Source organism: Rhopilema esculentum, chromosome 4, assembly GCF_057945365.1.
Source record: "Rhopilema esculentum isolate cy_ngs chromosome 4, ASM5794536v1, whole genome shotgun sequence".
NCBI classification, from domain to species: domain Eukaryota; kingdom Metazoa; phylum Cnidaria; class Scyphozoa; order Rhizostomeae; family Rhizostomatidae; genus Rhopilema; species Rhopilema esculentum.
The window spans coordinates 1,128,226-1,142,527 of record NC_142818.1 but is presented as its reverse complement, the minus strand read 5'-3'; the positions used below and the strand labels follow the sequence as shown (position 1 = coordinate 1,142,527).

The 14,302-nt window shown below is 36.3% G+C and overlaps 2 protein-coding genes across 3 annotated transcripts in view; both read right to left on the bottom strand.

The window, feature by feature from the left end:
* Positions 1-2,403: 2,403 nt before the first annotated feature.
* Positions 2,404-12,789, bottom strand: LOC135691277 (myosin light chain kinase A). The gene is made up of 7 exons (XM_065209092.2): positions 12,321-12,789; positions 7,250-7,468; positions 6,078-6,186; positions 5,652-5,785; positions 5,075-5,206; positions 4,441-4,598; positions 2,404-3,761 (listed from the first exon to the last, which is right to left on the bottom strand). Exons 1-7 carry the CDS (start codon positions 12,495-12,497, stop codon positions 3,647-3,649), a joined length of 1,044 nt encoding a protein of 347 aa, XP_065065164.2. The 5' UTR covers positions 12,498-12,789; the 3' UTR covers positions 2,404-3,646.
* Positions 12,517-14,302, bottom strand: part of LOC135691276 (ATP-dependent RNA helicase DHX33) — a 24,133-nt gene continuing 22,347 nt past the window's right edge. For both annotated transcript variants that reach the window (XM_089116068.1, XM_065209091.2), the window contains one exon: positions 12,517-12,653. The gene's annotated coding sequence lies outside the window, so the exon portion shown is untranslated. The remainder of the gene's footprint in view (positions 12,654-14,302) is intronic.

The window sequence follows — 14,302 nt, the reverse complement described above, 5'->3', positions numbered from 1 at the left end:
CAATCAAGTAGAAAGATGATATCTTGGAATATGTCAAAGACTTCAAATACTTAGGGGTGACCATCGCAGAGAACATGACGAGTGAAACTGTAGTCAAAAGAAGAATTGGAGCTGCAACGAGTGCGGAGTGCCCTAGCAAAGATTAAAGAATTTAAAAAGCAAGGAAACTAAAATAGGAAAGCAAGACGAGGCTGATGAAAGCAATGATGACGAGCATTCTGCTGTATGGATGTGAAAGCTGGACAGTAACAGATAAGATCGATGCATTGATGCCTTTGAAATGAATGCGCCGAATGCTCTGCATAACCTGGCAAGATCGCAGAAGCAGATAATACCGGAAATCCCCGAATTTGCCCCCTCTTAAAAAAGCCCCCCTCCCAAATAAACCTCTATCCTAGAGCTACAAATTGTCAATAAGCCCCCCCCCCTCGAATAAGCCCCCACTGCTACCGTAAATTCTCGAATTGAACCCCTCCATTTGGTGATTTTTGTCATCTGAGGTTGCCTATGATGTTTTATTGAATTACCACAACAAATTCATACTTTTGGTAGAAATTAATAATTGCTTATAAAGAAATTCCAACTTAAATAAACAAGGTCTTTAATAATTTTTGAATCCTTAATAAAAACCTTCATCAATCTTTGGCTTTTTTTCTTATATATATTATTTACAGAGTTCGAAAAGGTGATCTTTGAAGTTCTTACTCTAAAGTATGTTATTGAGGATATAATGAAAGTTTCTCCAAGTCGATTGCTTTGAAAAGGAGCAGGTTATGTGTAATGATAAAAGTCTACAGCTAAAGGATATCTGCACCATTTATGCTTTGTGCAGAAACGTACAGATCAAAGCTTCAAGAAAATGCTCTCTCCTCGATTAGTCTACCTACTGAGAGAGCTCCTCCTTAAGAAATTCCTCTCCATACAAAATTCTATGTACTCTTATTGTAAAATTTGTCATTTTTTGTCATCTGTTTTAATTTGTTATTCTAGTTAATTCTATGTATTTTAGAAAGATTTTTGTATGTAGTAGAATTTTAAAATTAAAACTGAACTGAACTGAACTGATAGGGATATTCATAGAATAAGAAACACCACTAGACAAACGTCGATGGGTGTCTTTGGTATAACAACTTGAATTTATTATAGGTTTTTGAACAAGAATTACTTTACATTTTGTTTTATATTGAACTGTAAACTAGTCTTTTTTTCTTGTAAATTGTTGGTGTAAACTAGATCTCAAAAATGTTGTGATGAGCTAAAAACTACCCAATTTAATTGTTGTCATATTTGTAATTTTTACGCAGATCTTTCAAGAAGACCCTTTGCGTATTATCTTAAAACCATACAATGCCTATATATCCATACTATGCCAATCCATACTCGAGCTTATTTTAGGATGTGAAATGAATTTGGTTGTCAATGCCGACAGTAAGTGAGAGAAATGCTAAAATTCACTTGCAGACTAGCTTAAGCTGGAACTATTTTTTCATCATGTTTGTTAACCTTTCGGTCATTCAGCTAGGTATCTTCACGTAGTCTTGTGCTTTTACCGACGTGTGCAATGCTCTTGATATAAGTGAGGATCATCTCCATTGTTTGCACTTTAAAAACTATTCAGCATAACTATTCGTATCACCTGTTTTAAAAATAGATTTTAGAAGACTTCTTTCAGATTAACAGTCGTAGTATGGATCTTTCTTCAAATGTCAATGCAAGGTAGACAGGAAGCTATGAACAATTTGCTTTCATACTTAAAGATTTTACAGATACAGAAGCGAGATGAATAATCACGTTGCCTACATTTTCCCTTATGATGTTGGGAACGTGTGCAGCAACAGAATAACAGCTATCATCATCCTATTGGCAATCGATAATTTATCGATGTTCAATTTACTTGTTAATGGCTTTGAAAAAAGCAAACATTTAGTAAACTAAAGCTTTTCGTCTGACACTCTTCAGAGTTTAAAACGTCAGAACATAGACCGAAAACTCTACACTATTAAATATATATACCCAGTTGTGGATCGAAATAGATCAATCAGAAACACGAGCACATGACTGTATAGGTTGACCAATCAGTGCCGCTTGCCTATTGAGAATGTTACCAATGGAGTCCTAAGGTGAAAACGAACTCCTTTTGTCTACACAGTAGCGGTTTTTTCGTGCTTTTGTAGATAGATTCCAAAACTATTAGGTGGAACGACGATCGGGCTTTACCAATAATCCGAAACATGTCGCCATTATAGTTTTTTGTACAATCTGGGTTTTCTAGTAAATGCTGCCCGATGGCAGAATCGCAGGTTCTACTAATGGCTAAAAAGAGACGGGATAAAAAGGGATTTTGAATCATTTGCTGTGTTTTCATCAGAAACGTTTAGAATGTCAACATGAAATACAATCAGAGAGAAAGCGGTTAAGATCTTCATTCGCTGGATTAGATTAGGCGATACATTTACAGCATATATAAAATCAAACTTTTATCACTTTTAAAATCTCTTCGTATAGAATCTTTTTCTAACAATTCACATATATCACATTTATATCACACATATTTACAAATATAATACAAATAAAGCTTTATACATGTTCATGGTATTTTAAAATTTTGCAGATTTTTTTAGGCACCGTTTGATAATTTTACATGCATGAAGCTCAATATTAAAGCCATTTCTTGAACAGGTTTTGCATATGGTAACATAAAAGCATGGTTAATGTCTTATATAGGGACTGAATAATAAGCTTAGTAAAACTTCAGTCAAATTTTGATCTCCAATCTTTCTAGCAAATGAGTCTTGGTAAAACTTTGATAACTATCACGCTTGAAAGTGAAGAGAATTCAATCTCAAAAAATGCAAGCTTCTTGAATTTAGTTTTACCTAACTCACTGAATAAAAGCAAAAGAAATAAATCAGATATGTCAGATTCGCTGTTCGAGACGGGAGGGAAAATTGCATCAAACTTTTGTAAACATATTTACCAGGATGGCTTTGTTTTAAAAGAAAAATTTCATGAGGAGAGAGGGTGTTGGTGGTAACGACTGCTTGACAAAGCAGTAAGTTCTTATTGTCAAATTAATAATGCTAGTTTAATATACAACTTTGAGTTAGAAAACTGCGCAAATATGTTTGTTCAACAACAAAATTCCTCAGGAAAAGTGTATGTAATTGCTGATGGTGTTGAGCCCCGGCGATTTCAATTATGTCAACTGGACATATGCATAACAATGCAGTTCAATGAGTTATTTGTGCAGGAGCTACTGGTCACGGCACCAAAGCGTTGACAGTTAAAAATGTTTGTTGTCGTCTTCAGAAGAGAGAACTGTTGAATCATACATCCTAGGTTATCATTGATGAGAATAACTGTTATAAACCTGCAAGCAAGTCACGTTTGATTTCTTTTTGCTTCTGATTAGTATTATAAGTCATCCGAATGGTCATAAAATAGTGGATTGAATTGACTTCTGCTGACATGAGAGCCATATTACACCTTGCCTTAGGTTCGAACATTATCGATTCAATTCAAATCTTCCCTTAGCACTTGCTGCAGTGACAATTTTTTACGGCCATCTCGACACCTGATCTTTTTCAGACACCTCACTCTCGTAGCATTGGTAATTGCTACATTTTCATCACAGAGTAGCATGTGTTTAAATGTTATTGTTTTCTTTGATCTGTAGAGCCAACATGTCAAGTTCCTTATCAGGAACATGTGCTTTTCTTGTCGATAATCTTGGAAATACACGTGATGTGTTATTGATTTGCCTGTAGAAAGAAAATTAAGAGTAAAAACATTTGCAGAGTTAAAACCTTTCGATGGAAAAAAAGTTGAAAAAATAAAGAAGATAAGAAAAACAGAAAAAAAGAAGAAAATAAAGATGGTTTGCTTTTATAAATTCCTAATGTTCAAGCACGATATAAACCAAATTTGAAGAAGCCAATATTTCGGCTCTCAATAGCAAAAAATAATTTTGGGTGTTAAAAATATTTATATATGTCAATTGAAATAAAGAAGTAAATGCTGTATAATTTGGAAGCCATCCCTCTAGAATATGAGTAATATTGAACCCAAAGCGTATAGTTTTTGCCGCTAAGGGCATAATATTGAAGCTCTAAGTATACCAAAGAGAAGACGAATTAACTGACTGCAAAACTTTGACACGTGCAATCCCTTTCTATGGTACATCAACTGTCGATTCAATTGCGGCAAACAAACGCCAAAACAAGATTAGTTATGGTAAGTGGGATCATGCAAGCGAATTTGGAAGGCAGAAGGGAAAGGACAAACGGGAGAGGGCAGAAGGCAGGGTATAAAAGGGATCGTGTCCTGGACGAATGGCAAGGAAGAGTAGGTCACATTCTTAGCAATACAGTCTCCGTACAATATTCCTTCGGCATGTCACTATAGACGCATTTAGTACAACAAAAAATCTCAAATTCCCACCTGTTAGACGGCGCTGTTCTGTTTAGGTGAACAGTTATACGAGATTGCACAATGCTGAGCTCTGTTTTCATCTTTGAGTCATCGCTCAAACTCTTCCTAAACCATTGATGTTTTAATGCATCTGCGGCGGTTATGCGGCGTGAAGGTTTTACTATCAGCTACGTTGAAAGAGAATTAATCATCAAATTAATCATGAATGTTGTTGCAGAGATTATAACGAGAAATAACAAACGTATGTATTTATACAAATCGTTGAGAATAAATTAACTTTAAAGTATATAGTGTGTATTTTAAGCGTGGTATGGGCATTTCTCAACAAACTAACTTGGGGGGGGGGGGCGTGGGAGAGAGCATGGGGGCGTGCAATTGCCCATCTAACCACAGCAACCTCCAATTGTTTAAAACGATATATTATTTTCCTCCGCTTTATATAAACAGAGGCTTCACCCCTAGCTGGTTTCCCGTAGAAAAATCAATGGCATGATTGAACAAAGAGGATTACTGACTATAGCTTTAACAAGCTTCTAAATTTTTCTTATTTTACATTGAATATGTTTAGGAACGGTATATGTCTAAAAAAACTCTCATGGAAATGGAGACATAAACATCAATAGATCGAATAGTTCTAACTCACCATTTCTTTAACAAGATCTTGTGCCTCGCTAGACACAGAACTCCAGTATCTTTTTGGCATACAGTAGCTTCCCTCTTCGATATTTTTCAATAAATGAGAATAATTATCACACCAAAATGGAGGATAGCCAACCTGAAAAGGAGTTGCTTTCCCTTTACTTGAAGCGCAAAAAATTTCCCTAAAGGTCGTGGGTATTTCAAAACTAACGTGCATCATATCACCTTTAAAAGTTTAGTATTAGTAAACATCTATCTAAAGCATTTCAATGTTGCAGGGGAACAGCGTGGGGCTTTTTTTTAAGAGGTCAATTCTAAGAAAAGACGATTTTCCAAACGTTGGAGTGGGGCACTTGCCTTTAGTGCACTCTCTGGTCTCGGGTGTAAAGTAAGAGTAGTTTAATGAACACTAACGCAATATCTACCAGATCACGATTTTTGAGCCCATAGGAAACATAGACACATCGTTAGTGAGCTGAACTTTCCTGTCGGTTTTATTTCTTTGGAAGTGAGTTTAAAACTGGTAGTATTCTTCCATAGCGCTGGTGCTAATAGAAGCAGCTAAGCAAATGCAATCTTACCAGAGTAAAGAAAAGCAAAACTCCAAGTGACCAAACATCGTTCGAAAGTCCAATTTGACACTTGTCCTTCAGCGATTCTGGGGACATGAACAGGTCAGTGCCAAGTGGATCACATTCTATTATACTTTTGCCATCTGAAAGCAAGACATGCAGATATAAATAGTGTCTTATCTACTGAATCAGTTTTCAGACTATGCTTAATCAATTGGTCATTTGATGCCATTTTAGAACATTTCTTCATAAAATATTCCAAATCAACCGCTATTTTGAAAAAAGGTTTGTTGACTAGTATTGTCGTTTGCAAAGAAAATCAAAGGAATTTTACCATTGCTAGGAAAGCACAATGCTTGATGCGTCGACCTATAGCGTTAAAAGATACCACAATTTTGATACTAAAATGACCTATAACGCAATATGTGCACCTACCAGATACTCTTCTGGCCAAATTGAAATCGATCAACTTTAACCACGGAGAAACATCAGGTTTCATGAAGGTTGGTCTTTGCACCCAAAGAATGTTTAGTGGGGAAAGATCCTGTAAACATAGAAGATGAAACATAGAACATGCACATTACTCTATTTTACGAAAGATTCAATCAAAAATGGAAATTAGAATTCGGTGCAACATTATTTGATAATAAATGGCATTGGTGATTTTGATTTCACAGTCGCGGTTAACTATTTTTCCAGATATCGTAAACAACCTAACAGAATTGTGATCTTTCATTCCTCTCAATTATTTTTAAATTGATTGCTTAGTTGAACTTTGAATGAAACCAAGAAACATTGCCAACAAAGTTAAACAGTCCACATCTTTGTTTCTACAACTTCAATCACCAGGTCAAGTCAAATAGTTCTGGCAACAGGAAATGTTGCTAGGCAGCGTGACTATTACTGCAGGTTCTCCTTGATAACACATCCAAAACATGCGACATTTTCAGTCACACGCTCATAGTTCTTCTCGCTCTGTCGAAAGCTATAAAACTTAAGCTGAATCGAATCTATCGTTTATCGAAGTTGCTAGCAAAATATGTCACAATGTTATATTATCTGTATTCAAAGAGAAATTTCTCTAATGTTTGGAAAAGATAGTCTTCCCTGGAAATATTTGCAATGATCGTGCGTATTTAACGAGGCTTCATTATATTCTTGACACATTTTCAATGATTCTTATTTCAGTTCTAAGCAAAGAATCAAATACTATTTAAGGATTTGCAGGCTTATAAAATGGATTCAGAAAAGGGGGTCCAGCATTTCCATATAAAGATTTTATGCTAAGCTATATCCAGAAAATACGAGTATTCCGCGAAAGTCGCAGAGAAAATAAATTCTGTTATTGACTGGGCTCTTTTCAAGGTACCTTGCAGCGAGGGGCAAATCACTCCAAGAAAATCGTCTCGTACACCTTTTGTGAAAATCCTATTGTTTCATCTGAAAATCCCTGGAAATCCTTTTGTATTAGGCAAAATCTCGTACGCTATTTGCAAGAGTGAATTGCCCCTCGCCTTGCAGTGTGCATGTTTTTCTTCCAATTAGATCTAGCAATTACAAGAAACAAAATTCTCATAAGAATGTTGCCATTCATAAAAGTAGCATACCCTGTGAATTACTTTGTGTCTGTGACAATAGTTGATTGCTTGCAGCAATTGTTTCATAGACACTTGTGCATCTGTTTCAGTGAAATTCGCCCATTTAGCGATCCCATTCAGATAGCAGGTATTTGAAACGTATTCCAACATCAGCGTAGTCGATTCTTGCTCCCTGATTACGTCACAAAGGGATACGATGTATGGGTGACGACGAAGATCTTTCATTATCTAAAAAATTGATAGCTTGCAATGATTTGCAAACACCACGTTTTGCATACGACACTAATAGTTAATCAACAAATAAGTTATCAACAGATTAAAATTAAATTTTTACAAAATGGCTTTATCAAACTTCAAGGTGGGTGTATATCACTCGAGGAAAATAAAAGTTATTCCACATGCAGGGTTGCCAAACGCAGAATTGAACAGGGGCAGGGGGGGGGGGCCAAAACGAGTAAATAGGGCACAACAATCTTTTTTCCGGATCATTAGTATGTGCCAAAAAATGGTACAGCTTTCATTGTGATTTAGACATTTATAAAAAAATGAAACACATTGAGCATAGTGGGATCAATCTTCGCTGAAAGGGGACTTGGCTATGTACTCTATTTAGGGATCACGCACACTTGAACACCCTTAACTAACTATATAACTCCTCATCTCATGGGCTTTGAAGTTTTTTGTAGCGTAAATCGTTCTTCCACGTACGATTCATATTTCTATCACAATACGTTTATTTTCTTATAGTTTATATTGTAAGTGGATTTGACCCCGGTTAAGCGGTAGGCACACATTCTTCTCCCATACTTGTGACAGGTGCAATGTAATCAGTAAATGATCAGATTAATTGCAATATACAATTGAATCCACATTGATGCAATATTAATAAAAACGTTTAAAATTCAAACCCAAAATATGACGTAAGGAATTGAAAGAAATTTTTGAATTTCTAGACTCTAGCGCTTCAAAATGAAATCCAGTCCCTATCGTTTTCAAAGTTCAAGTCTCTATGATTATCTAAAGCCTATTCGAATAATGGTTTTGATTTTCTTATTTTTAAAATTTAAGCAGTTTAATCCCCCTTGGTTTTTTGCACCTTCCCATTCCTACATTACTTGAAACATATAACTTTCTGCCTCCATAAAATACTTGTTTAAAGCTATAGAATTTTAAGTTTGAGTCATCTTTACACAATCAGCCGAAGGTGTGGACATGTTTATCACTGTCGTAGCAAAAATAATTTGCAACGTTAAGTTTATCTCGTTAGTTTTTTGTTTGTGAATCGAAAGAACCATGCAGTGGTTAAGTCGTCCTTGGGTCATTGATGAACGAAAATAATTTCTAACTTTCCTTAGACTTGATGCTGACCTTTCACTATTGCGTTTGTTGCTGAAGACATACTAGGGAATTTTCTCACCAAACAGACAGCCATCTTGGCAGTTGATATTTTTTATGACAGGAGCTTGCACTTTTGCAGCATGATCATCGAAACATTTAAGGAAATTTCAGTGTATAGTTGTCCAAGAACGCCTAGATTTCGGTATTTTACTTAGCTGCTAGAGGCAAAATATCTGACAGTGAAAAAATGCACACAATATATTTTTCAAAAGGGCACTTTTTACACTTGTTTGCAATCAGGGGGGTTCTGTGCCTCCCCCCTGGCTACGACGGCCCTGACATGGTCAGTACGCATACAGCTTTAAAGAATGCATGAACGCCATAAGCTGCAACCTTTTATAATAAGTAAATCAGGTGGATTTAGAGAAGAAGTGGCTTCAGGGCTGTCAAGGGGAAGGTGGGCCAACCTTCGTTAGAGAAGGTGATCAAATATGGACGAAGAGAGAACTGAGGTTCCGAAAAAAAAACAAATAAGGGATACTTCAGAGAAATGTACGACAGGACAGGCAAATTTATTAACCAATGGAGACAGTGATTTATGTAGGCACAGTAAAGCCAGCATGAACCCAGCTCACAGGGTTACAGCTGGGTCGAGAATGAGGTTGGTTATACTACAGCAAGTTTTTGAACAAAGGAAAGTAAGATCTCTAATCTCCAAATACAGTGCTATTTGTGTAATATATTTTATTTTTGTGCTGTTTAAGTGACTGGATTCGATTTATTAGTTGTAAACTTGCTTTGGTAATGCTGTTTTGTAGAAGGACAACAAGAATGAGCAAGCTAACAACTTAAATTGTCATCGGTAACATGTGTGATATTAAGCATCTTAATTGTACACCAAGTTAATCCGCTTTTAAAAGTAAGCGATTTGTAATTATGCAAAACGGACAATCACCTCAGTTTCGTGTTTACTAGAGTTATTTCTGTCATTATCCGCGATGTTGTTCAACGCATCTCTAAGATTAAACTAACGTTTATTCAATGTTTAATCAGCTTCAAGGATTACGCTTCTAGCCTCTATTATCTCAAACAAAATATTTAATAAACTAGAGTTTATCGAACCTGAAAATATTTGCGTACAACATTTTAGCCAATTGTTCGCTTCTCTTACGACTATTTTCATGTAGAGTTGTCTTTGTTAAATTCGACGATAAACTGGATATAGTAACAATGGTATGACTTTTATTTGCCAAAGTAAATCTGTGCAGACTTCATTTGAGATGCCAGTTCTCAAACTTAACTGACAAAAATGGCGATCACATTCTCGGCAATCACATTCAAGAATCAGTTTAGGTAGATATTTAGTCAACAGATACAGACTGGATTACTGAATCAATCTTTTTATTTCAAAATATCGAGTTTTTCGACATTTTTAGTAGCAACAAGAACATATAGAGAACCGCTTTTACGTAAGCTTAAAAAATACGAGAGGAAAGATTGTTTTTTTGAAGACTGAGCGCAGACCATAGACTCAAAGTCTGCGTACTTCTAGTGTACTTCTAGCCATAGATTTTTCAACGTCTGTTTCGCAGAACTGAATTTGCACTTTTGAGGAGGCGTTCCTTGCGTATCTGTGGATTATTAATCAAATTACAGTGCTATCTTTTCTAGAACTAGCCTCAAGAATTTCGAATTAGATAGATACTCGATAAGTGTGCCAATAGGACCGCTAGAGAAAAGCCATGGACAGTGTATCTGTGAATCATGCGCTTGCAGTAAAGCGCGTTAACCGTTGCAAAATGACTGACTACAGTCAAGCTAGAAATCCTGTACGGACCGCGGACGGTCTCATTGCTTCTGTCCCTTAATGCTGTATTAAAAGAACAAAAGACCAGTGTATTGCGGTTCGCTTAAAACAGGGATAAGCCAACATGTTGTCGAGGATTGTTGTAGCTTATCTGAGTTAAAGAAGACCTATTAGCTTTGCCAGCGTATGAGCCAGTGTATGGAAACACACATCAAGCCTCCTGTATGCATTCGAGCTAGTCCTTTCTCAAAGATTGGTGATTTGTAGAGAAAATCCGACATAATGCTTTTAGCGAAATGTAAGCAAATGTTTGCAGAAATATTACATTAGCTTGCTAGTTCATTGGCCTGATCTGATTTGGCAATCCATGTCACGATGTAGGTTTGATGTTGATTATATGATGAGTTCTGAAGCAATCAGAAAAAAAACACAATTTAGTCAATACATTCATGTTCAGTAATAACGCTATAGCTCTTCTAGATATGAAAAATTTAGGATTTGCACAACAAAAATACATATAATGTTGGCTCTTTTTAAAATAATTGGAGACACGTGGACAAGTGACTTAGGCTAAAGACAACTTGCAGTATCTAATCCTTCTTTAATCAGTGTTTCCAAAGGAAGGGATGTTGGAAGTCGAGATTAATGAAGCTTTTAAAAGGTAGATCACCTTTTCTTCAAAATAAATTAGAAAATTGACGTTGATTTGAATTAATTTATATCTTTCTTAGAGGAGTCTCTTGATTGTCCGTCTGCCTTTAAATGCAAAAACCCTGAAAGTGCTAAAAACGAAAACTTGGTAAGAGCTTCGAAAAAGAATTTGGCAACTGGATTGGCTTTTAGATGTAGACTAACAGAGATGTCTTTTTGTGACAGTGAAGAGAAGGACATTTCACTTGGACTGTTAAAAGTGATTTGCCGATGTGAATTAGAAATGTTATCGGGTGCAACGCCCAAAGACCATCTTTCCATTTGACTAGCTACATAAAAAAGGCTCACTGCCAACGAGTGCAGCAGAATACATTTAAAACACATTGTTCGCCTTCACTATCAAAACGTGAGTCCATTCCCAAGGCCATGCAAAGGGTTTTCATATCAGCAACAGAAAGGGACAATTTGTATTATCGAAACTAGAGTGCAATGCAATGCCAGATAGAGGGGCTAAGTAATTTGGGAAGATATCCACGAGGATAATCTTACGTCCTCTCTAATACTGGCGAAATCCCATGCCTTCTCAAAAACGATTAGAAGTTCAAACCAGTCGAAATGAAATGAATATTTGAGGAGAATAGGTGTTGCCATTTCCAATTCAAGACAATTATTTTATTATGTAAAATTAGAGCATTTTGGGGCAATTGTGTTGGCTGCAGCCCGATTCCTCCCCAGCCCGCCCACTTTCGACGGTCCTGTCGTTATGGTGCTACAATGTAGGAAGTCATATCTGGGTCCGGGAACAATTTTGTAATGAAAATTATCTCACGAAATGTATCTGTTTCCTAAAGATCTCTTGGTTGTAACGTAAAACTGTACAGGCATTATGGAGCTTACAATTTGGTAAACAGGATCAAAAGAAAATGATTTGTCGAAGTAGCCAGGTTAACTGTCGACGATGTATTTGCTTTGGAATTAAAAAAAGATTCCCAGGTCAGGAAATTCAATACAGACTTGGCTGTAAAGATAGCCGTTCGTTCATGTCTAAAAACTGTCTTAAGCTAAGGTAAACAGCGTGCCAAGGACTTATTTGATATGGGATCTGCTACACATAAGCGTTGGTATACCCCCTATCTTGGAGTACCTGGAGAGCTTCAACGAGTCATAACAAAAAAAGGTGATCCAGTTTAACACCCATGCTTCACACGAAAAAAATTACACTTTGATAAAATTTTGAAACCTTGCATGTAGTTGAAAGTTTAAAAATTCGTGAATAATCCTGACCTCAATTTCATTCTCTGCTTCCCATTTCAGTCTTCTGTTAGCTCCGAAATGCATACTTTTGGCCGCATAAAGCCTCTTATCTTTCATTCCCATCCACAACGAAACACTTGCAAATGCACCTTCGCCAATTTCCCCTTGCCATGCATATCCCTTGAAGCTCTTGTCCATGTTCCTCATTGTGAAGTGATGCAGTGTACTCTCCTGTACTTAAGGCATTTGTAGCAACATATTATGCAGCCTCTTTCGCACTCCGTCAGTAGACATGTGTGCCTTTAAATCGGTTCATGTTGTGTAGGCAGGACGAATCACAATCGAGTTTCCATTATTTCAAAGCTTTGAACAGAAACGATAGCAATAAACATTTATTGTGTAAGGCCTTCTTAAATCGAGGTTTATATGATTATTTATCAAATCCTTCAGTTGACGCTTCTCAAGCGGCTTCACCTTGCGTTATGAGAATACGCGATTGAACAGGTACATTTTGACCTGTTGTCCCCCGGAAAACGCAGATCACAATTATAACGAAAATTCCGGGTGGCTGTATCGGTAAAACATTGAAGTTGTGATGCCAACCTCGAAAAAGCAACAATTTGTCAAAACTAAATTCAGATTTACCACTATCAGCGATTAGTCGACGGGGATGCAACGAGAATAAGTTTGTCGAAGACCAACATCTGTTAATGTCACTCGTAAAAAAAGCTAAAAGTAGCTAAAAAACTAAAGCTAGTGAGTTACAAAAAAGCAATTTGCTGCAAAATTTTGAAAGTTAATCATTATCAATTTCATCTACATTTGATCCGAGATGTCTTATTAAAGTCTTAATAATCTGCCTAATTATTTTAAGTTCTAGCAAGAGTCACAAAAGCATTCTTGCAATCGAAATTAAAGGGAGAGTCTAAACTTGTTTTGAAACAGGATGCTATAACATTAACTTTTATAGATTCGGTGGTTTGAGAGAAATGTTTGGTACAGATAAAGAAAAATTCGATAAATTCTAATGTAAGTCGATAAATGCTGTGTATGTGAATCACTGTCAAAGCGATAAAGAGGGATTTATTCCTCAACCAGCTCTTAGGTTTTCAAATGTAACGCAAAACTAGCTTTGTCAACATCTGTTGCAATCGCATTGGACACTCAATTATTGAAAAAAAACCTTTAGCTACCATCTTGGTTTCAGGGAACCACCAGCAAAAAGATAAGCTGCTTGAAGACCAGAGAACGTAATAATTTCACGGAAAGCAGTTTGTAAACATTTATGGATTCTCTCGACTCTTGGTTAGGCTATCCCCCGTGTCATTGGAACAATAAGCCACTATCGTGTAAATGTACATCTTCCAATCGAGATCTACTTTCTGGACTTCTTCAAACAACGACAATAATGTAATAAGCCACAATATTTGACGAAAGAGTAATTATTGTAAATTGATATTATCTCTCAAATTTTCCCAAATGATTACGGATTTAATAAAATCACAGCTTTTTCCCCAAATACGTTATGGTTTTGCAGAGAAGAAAAGGTAAGTGTCGAATAGCAGAGGTTGATCACACCTTGGCTGCAGATTGAGAGGCTGCAGAACGATTAGTAAACAATAAGGTGTACAGTTGATGTTTTTTCTAGCACTCCGCGTTTTGTTCTAAAAACATAATTTGTGATTTCGGCCTTACGTCAATGTTTACTTGTTGGTCTTTGCTGTTACGTCACCATTTTAGGTTGTTTTTCTCAGAGGTGCCTGAATGTGCCTCCTCCAAATTCTGCAATATTTAATATTTGCTTGCCTTTTTAATTTCGAATACCGAAACAATTTTCTAAAGATAAAAAGATCAATAAGTTGGGTAATTCCTTCCTCTCTTGCTCAAAACCAAGCTGAACATGACGCTTTCGTAACAAGCTTAAGTTTAGGAACGGGTTACTTGATGGCTTGTGATCACTGAAATGTGGATGTTATTGTTTTTTTAAGGTTTAAATGTATTCATTCTAGCTC